This window comes from Antechinus flavipes, chromosome 1, assembly GCF_016432865.1.
Source record: "Antechinus flavipes isolate AdamAnt ecotype Samford, QLD, Australia chromosome 1, AdamAnt_v2, whole genome shotgun sequence".
NCBI classification, from domain to species: Eukaryota; Metazoa; Chordata; class Mammalia; order Dasyuromorphia; family Dasyuridae; genus Antechinus; species Antechinus flavipes.
The window spans coordinates 644618419-644627179 of NC_067398.1; the positions used below are offsets into that span (position 1 = coordinate 644618419).

General features: G+C 48.0%; 1 protein-coding gene across 1 annotated transcript; it reads left to right on the forward strand.

Moving 5' to 3' along the window:
• The first annotated feature begins 328 nt into the window (after positions 1-328).
• On the forward strand, positions 329-8379 carry THEM6 (thioesterase superfamily member 6). The gene is made up of 2 exons (XM_051971176.1): positions 329-1656; positions 6789-8379. The coding sequence occupies exons 1-2, from the start codon at positions 811-813 to the stop codon at positions 6897-6899; spliced, it is 957 nt and encodes a 318-aa protein (XP_051827136.1). The 5' UTR covers positions 329-810; the 3' UTR covers positions 6900-8379.
• Positions 8380-8761: the final 382 nt, after the last annotated feature.

Sequence of the window (8761 nt, forward strand, 5' to 3'; positions counted from 1 at the left end):
AAAAATCTTTGCTCTAATCCAATTTTCCAGAGAAGATACTTCTAGCTCATTATTTTACAAACAAAAACTGAGGTCCAAGAAAGGGAAACGCCTTTCAGGAAGTCCCAGAATTTGTGAGGAGACTAGTTAGATATAATCACCGGAGCCCCAAGTCCTAGTCCCAGTTTTGGCATTAATTAGCAAAGGTAGATGAGTTCCCAATCTTCTTTCAGTAAGGATGATGATGAATAGCTAGATTTTATGCAATTATCCTCCCAACAATCCGGTGAGGTGTTGTGACTGTATTCCTTCACCCCAATTTTTCTCTTTTCTGCAGAGAAAATAACTGAGGTTGAGATTGTTCCGGGTCACACAGTAAGTATCTGGGGCAGAATTCGAATTCAGGCCTTCTTGATTCCAAGTTCAGCCTTCTTTGTATATTCACTGCTTCGCCTGCTGCCTATGAAAATTATGGATTTTTTGACACCTTATATCACCTAGTTTCCCATCCTGGGGCCAAGCCAGCATTACTCTCAGCCCCGAGCCGTGTGTCCCCACCCTGAAATGTATTATAGGCTGTGGAGGAAGCGCCCAGCGTCCGGGATGGGCATCCTCCTGGGGGTGGGGGTGGGGCGAGCTCGCGCGCCGGGCACCTGGACCAGCCCGCCAGGGCCCGAGCCTGCAGCCGCAGCTTCTGACTTGCACATCCCTGCAAGAAAGGCTTGGAATATCCCTGAGAATCCTCGGCCTAGGAAGGAGTGAAGTTCGGCCGGCATTTGGCCGGCAGGCGGCGCCGTGGCTCTCACAGCGCTGGACGAGAGCCCGGTAGAGATGAGACTGGAGCTAGCGTCCCCAGAGCTTCGGAAGAAAGCGAAAGCCGGCCCGACTGGACCCGGAGGCGGAACGAACCAAGATTGGGAGGGGCGGGGGGGAGAACGAGAGGAAGGGCGGAGCCACGTTGCGAGGGCCGCCCAGCCTCGCGCTTCCCCCCCTCGCCCGGCTTCCGCGGGTGGTTTCTCCCATGCGCCGCATTCGCTCAGTATATCTCTCTCAGCCGGTTTCTCTCCCGGTCCCCAGGCCGCGGGGGGGCCCTCGCAGCCGGCGCGCGCTCGTTCTCTCGCTGCCCGCCAGGCCTCCGATCCGTCCTCGCCTGCTGCCGCCGCCGGGATGCTGTGGCTGCTGGTGGCGCTGGGGCTGGCGGCCGCCTACTTCTCTCTGCTGGACGGCTGGTACCTGGTGCGCGTGCCGTTAGCTGTGCTGCGCGCCCGCCTGCTGCAGCCGCCCGTGCGCGACCTGCTGGCGGAACAGAGCTACGCGGGCCGCGTGCTCCCTTCCGACCTGGACCTGCTGCTGCACATGAATAATGCGCGCTATCTGCGCGAGGCGGACGTGGCGCGCGCCGCGCACCTGGCACGCTGCGGGGTGCTCGGGGCCCTGCGCGCGCTCGGGGCGCACGCGGTGCTGGCCGCCTCCTGCGCGCGCTACCGCCGCTCGCTGCGCCTGCTGGAGCCCTTCGAGGTGCGCACCCGCCTGCTCGGCTGGGACGGCCGAGCCTTCTACCTAGAGTCCCGCTTCATCAGCGGCCGGGACGGCTTCGTGTGCGCGCTGCTTCTCTTCCGCCAGCACGTGCTGGGCACCACGCCCGACCAGGTGGTGCAGTACCTGTGCAAGAGGCGGGTGAGCGAGCCCCAACTCCCTGCCGGCCCGGACCCTGAGCCTGGCACTCCAGATGCCCCCTTCCCGAGAGAGCGCCCCTTGAATGGCATCTCCCAAGGAGACAGTTCCGCATGTACCAGCACCTTCCCTCACCCTCTAGAACTTCCTCCGGATGGCATCTCACACGCACCAACTCCCTCCTCACCCCCCACTTCAAAGTCCCCCAAGCAGATATCCCTGCATGTAGCAACACCTTCCGCGTTAGAACGCCCGGATAGCTTCCCGGCACGTGCCAACAACCCTTTCCCGGTGGCCCCTAAAGGGCATCCCCCAAAGCAGCCATCCCTGCATGCCCCAGCATTTCCCATCCTAAGCTCCCCATGCATAACCTGCGCAGCCTCGACACAGGCATCCTGTCTCAATTGCCTATGTCCCTCCTCCTCCAGCTCTCTGGTTCATATCCCTTCCAGGGCCCCTACCATCTCCTAATAGAAAACCCTTTAGTGGGTGACTTTGGGGCCTTCTGTGTGGTACCCCTGTCCTGTCTCCCCTCCCTTACACCTACTCACTCAGAGGGATTCTGCTGATCCCTTTGCCTCTGCCTCCCCTGCTCTCTGTCCCTACCTCATTATTCCTCCACTTCTCCCTATCACCATCTCCTCTTCATCTTCATCTTAATTTACACGTCTCATACAACCCTAAAATGTTAGGACTGGGTGCTCCTCCAGACTAAAATGCGGGCATAATCTGACATGCGGCGTCAGAGCTTGAAGGGACTTTAGAACTCAGGATGTCAGTGAGGAGGGACTTTGGACCAGAGAACTTGACATTTGGGGAGCTAAGAGGGCTTTTGGAATGTAGAATGCCAACTCTGGAAGGTAAAATGCCAGGGCAGGGAGGAACATTTGTGCATAGAATGTTCTATTTATTCTAGCAGCTTTTTGGCTCGCCCTGCCCTAGTCTTTCTTGAGGTTTCTAGAGATTGGAGTCCCACCCATGTCTGTTAAGTGCAGTGGAATAAAGTCTGGACTTTGGAACATAGAATTCCAGAGTGGCCTTGGAATAGAATCCTTGTAATTAATCACCTGCCGTGTTTAAGGCTTTTTGCAAGTTAGTGAGAAATGACAATTGCAAAGGATTCAGCCCTCAAAGAACTGATATTCAGCTGGGAGATTACAGAATGTTCTTGGATAAGAGACTGGAAGTTAATTTGAGGAGGGAGGGAACTTTGACTACTGAAGGGATTGGGGAAATACTGAAAGGATGTTATAGCGGCAAATGCCATAGACTTGATGTCAAAGGAGACCGGAGTTCAAATGTTATCTCACTTATGAGATTTATAGTCTTCTGTGACTATTGGCAGGTTATTAAACCCTTCTGTGCCCCATTTCTATGTAGAATTTCATATGTAATTATAATATATAAATAGAATTATAACATATATGATTTGTAATATATACTATTTATAATGATACATCTATAATTATAATATATAATGATTTACATTATATAATTTACACATATATTTACATTTATATAATTCTTGTATTTTACATAGTTGTTAGGATGACATATAAAGTCTTTCTCAGGCCTTAAAGGGCAATCTAATTATCAGCCATTACTATCAGATATAGAAAGTTAGAGCTAGAAGGGAACTTAGAACACAGGATGTGAGGCCTGGATGTTGCTTTAGAAGATAAAAGGGTCACAAAGAAAATTCATGACAGCACCAACTAGCTTTAGCAGTTATATAACTTGACTCTGGGAGGGTCCAGAGTTCTTCTCACTACTCTTCAACCTTCTAACGACTCCTGGTATGACCTGGGGCAGACTGTCAAGGGAGAGAGTTGGATTATGTAATTGCAGAATGTGAGAGAGCTGGAAGAAGCCCTAGGGATCCTTTCACATAATCTCCTCATTATAATTCATCAGAAAAGCCTATGTTGGTTCATATTATTTCGGATGCTTTTCTGAATATTCTGGTGAGGTAGATGTATTAGTGATTGGGGCCAATTTATGGACAAGAAAACTGAGCCCTCCAGAAGCAAAGTAGATGATTTAATGAGTCCAGATAGTAAGTAGTAGATCATGGATATGATATAAGATCAGATTCTTCCTTGATATTTAAGTAATGACAGTATTTCAGGGTATTTGAGCCAGATATGTAATTTTGAGACGTTCTAAGCTTAACCTGCGGGTCTGAGAGCGGGGAACACAAACGAGTTTAAGGTCAAAGATCCCAGAATTAGGAAGGATCTTAGAAGTTGTTTAGTCCAATCTAGAATTGGGCATAAATTCCCTCTATAATGTCCCAATTTAGATTAAATAATAATAGCACTCTATTATCTCATTCTTTTAAGTTTTGCAAAACATTTAACAAATATTATTTCATTGGATCCTCACAGCTACCTTGGGAGGTATGTGTTATTTTTATCCCTATTTTACAGATGAGGAAACCGAGGCAGCAGAGATGAAGTGACTGGCCCAGAGTCACATAGCTAGCGAGTATCTGAGCTGCATATAACTTCAGGCCTTCCTGACTCCAGTCCCACTGTTCCCCCTGGCTCTCTACTATCAGATTTGGCTCTTGGTTCTCTCAAATCCTTCTTACTGTTGAGAAGTGTTTCCTTATGTTGAAATCTGGCCTCTTTCCCTTATTCTCACTGACTCAGTTCTCTCTGTGGTCTTGCTCCTTTTCTATGTGATACCCCTTCGGCCATTTGGAGATAGCCATCATGTTCCCCCCAAACTTTCTTCCTGAGCTAAAAAGCCTCAGTTCAACCATTCCTCCTGAGACACCATCTTGTGTTATCTCAACCTCCTGGTCACCTCACAAGATCTTTCATCTTCAGAGTGATTCCAAAAACAGTTTGACTGTGACCTCCCTTCTCATGGGCTTTCTGCACCTCTCACTGCAACCTGCCAGTGCCCAATTAACCTTTTTGGCTCCCACACCACACTTCAGCTTCATATTAACTTTGCACACAGCAAACCACAATTCTTTTTCATATAAATGTGGATGCTTCTCCCACTCTCTTCTCTGCCTGATTTTTTGAACTTGAGTATGGCTATTTTTATTTATTCCTCGTGAATCCCATCCTAATTGAAGGAATCCTAACTTTCAGATCTGGCCTGTGAGCCCTCCAACCATGCCATCAGTGTAAACCTTCAAATACCTTAAGTGTATGAATTGTGTTTTATCATTATTTATCTCCTGTCTACTCTATCACCTAAATGAGCCTCCTTAGTGACCTTAGGAAAAGGTGAGGGAGGAGGGAATTCTAATAGGAGACACAGGAAGACCTGAGTTCTGGTATTCTGACAAGGGAGAAGACTTCTGGGGACGCTTGATATGGTCCTAGAAGGGGAAGCAGCATTTCCAGAAATTGTTCAGGTTTACAGCAAAAGGAAGCCTATGGGTGTGTATTGATGAGTTTGGCTGGGGTCAGGAGTACGCCTCCACAAGCATAAGTGTGGGTCCTGGAACACTGGCTTGAAGGCATTCAGTGTTGTGGGGTATTGGGAACGGTAACTATAGGAGTATCTGGGTTTTAGAGTGGGGAAGGGGCTCAGTGAAATTGATTCAGACAGCAAAAGCTGGCATTTTATATAAGATACAGAGAGAGCCTGCTAGTAAACCTCTGTTCTCTCTAGCCACATAAGAGGTGTTTAATAAATGCTTGTTTCCCTCCTACTCTCAAGAAACTGATTTTTTCTTAATTCTATGCTATTTCTGTTCTTCATGGGGAGTCAAGAATGAAAGAAAGTCTGTGGGAATCCCAGTCTTGGGATGGCTTCTTGAGCCATCTGAGCCTCAGTTCCTTATCTATAAGATGAGGCCACTAGACTGGGCAGCTTCTGAGGACCCTTTCTATGTTTAATGCTCTGATGCTATGATTTCTTCCTTTTGATCTCCCTGAGCTAGAGAGAAGGACATGGGCACTAACCTGATAGGGAGGTATAGTAGTTGATTTTCTCTTAATATCTATGCAGCTCAGAATCTCAAGCATTGGATTTAAGAATCAGAATACCTGCACCTGAATGCAGGCTCTCCTACATATCACTTAAGTCACTTGTGTGTGGAAGGAAGAAGTTAGATGAGCTGACCTCTAAGATCTGAAAGCCTCAGCTGGATCAGAACAGGCTGTCCAGCTGTAACGAGTCAACCTCTGTACAGTTTGATAAGATGAATGCATCTAAGTGGTTTTTTTTTTTTTTTGATTTGGGGCAGAGGGAAGGTTATGGACAGGACTGAGGAGGGAAGAATTCCCTGAAGATGCTGGGGAGATCTTTTCGGGTGGAGACAAAGAATAGTGCTAATTGTGTGTGGAGGCAGGGAGGTGCTTCATTGGCTCATAGAATTGAAAGGAATTTTAAGAGGTTATATAGATCAGGGGTGGGGAACCTTTTTTCCTGCCAAGGACCATTTGGATATTTATAATAATTCACAGACTATACAAAATTATCAACTTAGAGAACTCAAATAGTGGAAAGTTGTTAAACCTAGTTTTCAGCTAATCATCGCTTGCAGTTGCCTTAGCAAATGATTTTGCAGGCCTTATATGGTCCCTTGGACTGGACATTCCCCACCCCTGATTTAGACCCAGTTTTTAAAACCTATTTTTAATGTCCTGTATTCCTTTGGCAATCTGGTAAAGCCTATGGACTTCCCAGATTATTGCTTTAAAATGCATAAAATAAAATACATACAATTATAAAGGAAACCATTTATATTGAAATAGTTATCAATTTTTAAAGTCCGTGGAATCCAAAAAATCTATCCATTCATCCCAGTCTAGTCTACCCCCCCCCTTTATTTTACAGAAGTGGCCCTAAAAGAAGTTATTTGCCCAGGGTTAGGGTAATATGTCTTGTGTGTACCCAATGATAAGTAGTGAGTCATTCGGAGACTCAAAAGCAGGTTTCCAGTCAGATTCAGTTCTGCTGGGCCCAGGCAATCATTATCACTCACAAGTTACCAATAAGACACTGACTCTTTCCTGAGATTGATGATGGGCCACTGTAGTCCACAAGGGACTTCTAGAGGAAGATCTAGAAGTCAAGGGACTTTCGTGAATCAGAAGCCATGCCTGGGGGGTCTGCTGCCAGGACCCATTTTTGTCCCTTACCTGTCTGCTTCTTCTCTCCCACAGGTGGAGTCACCTGAGCTCCCGGAGGATCTCCAGCACTGGATTAACTACAACGAAGCCAGCAGCCAGAAACTCCGGGCAGAATCTGGCCTCAGCAGCACCAAGGATCAGTAGCAGGCTGGCCCCTGCCCTCCCCTGGTCCCTTTCCTTGAGGAAGGAATACCTGGGTCCCTGTCACTTATTAATTTATTTTCTACACGTTTGCACTTGTCCACTGGGGCTGGGGATTCTCAGGGAAGGGATGGGGGGAGGGCAGGGAGACTTCTGTCAGACCCCCTACCTGGGCAGGGCCAGATTTGGGTGAACTGAGGAGAAAGAAAGGGTCAGGCAGGGGCTATCATTCCCATTTTACAGAAATGGAAACTAAGGCTCAGAAGCAACTTGAACAGTTTTGTAGCAAGTCATTAGCAAAGCCACTGGCCCTGCACCTCTCGATTCCCAGCCCTGGGCTCTTTCTGTTACTCTTGTCTATGCCTTCTTTCCTTGATCTCACTATTGATGCCTCCTGTGGGGCTCTTAATTCTTGAAGTGACAACTTATCTGGAAAGCCCTCTCACTGACTTGGGGTGGTGGAAGAGCCTCAGGTTCGAATCCCAGCTCTTTCATGATCTCCCTGTATGATCTAAGAAAGTTCTTTCTTCTGTCTGGCCTCTGTCTCCTTTTTCTTAGGATTCAGAGAATTTGGGGCAGGAACAGACATTGGAGATAGTCCAGCTCAACCAGCCTTAAAGAGGGGGAAACAGAAACCCGAGAAGGGAAATGACTCCTATAAAGGTTGCGCAGGGAGTGAGTAATGGAGCAAGACTTGGTGCCCCTTCAGTTTATACTACGCTGAGAGGGTCAAGTTGGAAGGACCTCCAAGGCCAGTTCCCACCTCAAACACCCATGAAGTTGACTTTTCCAACAAGACAGGAGTCTTTTTATACTCTAGCCTAAGCGGGAGTCCAGAACTCTGTGGGCTTCCCTGTGAGGAGCAGGGAAAGAAGTGAGATTGGTGGCCACCCACCTCACCCTGCCCTGCCCAGCTTTCTCCTTCTCCGTCCCTCAGACACCTGAATGTAGTGACCAGGTCTCTCTCCCACACAGGTTCCCCTCCAATAAGCACTTTATGGATGAGACTGTATTTAATCCATCATTCTAGATCTGTGTCAAGACCTGTACATTTCTGTCCCACGTATACCCCCTCTTCCTCCCAAGGAGCTGATGCTGGCATGTGGTCAGCTAAAACTGGGAGAGGGCAGGCTCAGGTGAGGGAAGCCCTGCAACTAGGAAGTCAGCAGGGCCAGGGTCTTGCTTTTCCAGCAGAAAGAGGGGACCTCAGGGCCCAAGAGGAATTGTCTGGGCTTCTGCTGTTCAGGCTTACCCTCCACCACTGCAACCTCTGCTTGCCTTGTGGCTGCCCCGACAGGTGCCCCAGGTACTGCAAGTCCCCAGCTCTCTCCTGTGGCTGCCCAACAAGTGCCCCAGGGACTGCAAGTCCCCTAGCTCTCTTTCTCCTCCGTTTCCCCAGCCATTCTCATCCCCCATCTCAGAAAAGCTGCAATCTTTTTGTTTTATTTAAGAGAGAGAGATATTAAAAGATTTTAAAACAAAATACTCCTAAGAACTGATGGTCTCTTCATTATTGGAGTCTCTTTGTTTCTGGTCTTAAAAAACACATACATACATGGAGTTAGACAAGCTTGGCCCTACTATTTCAGGAGTTCTTGAAGGTTTGCAAAACCCTTTTCTCAAAACCCCTCCTGTGATAAAGTAACACCTTCACAGGTGAAAGAAGAGGTTCATGAAGTGACTTCTGAGGGTCATTCAGAAGGTGAGGCAATTCAGAGAATATCCAGCTCCTACTGCTGGTGTGTGCACAAGTAGGAAGCACTTAATGACCAGTGCCGAAAGGTTCCTATCTTAGGAAATCAAGAAATGTTTCTCAGGCTTCACCTTCCAGGTGTGGGAGAAAGGCTAGGAATCTGGCAAATCCC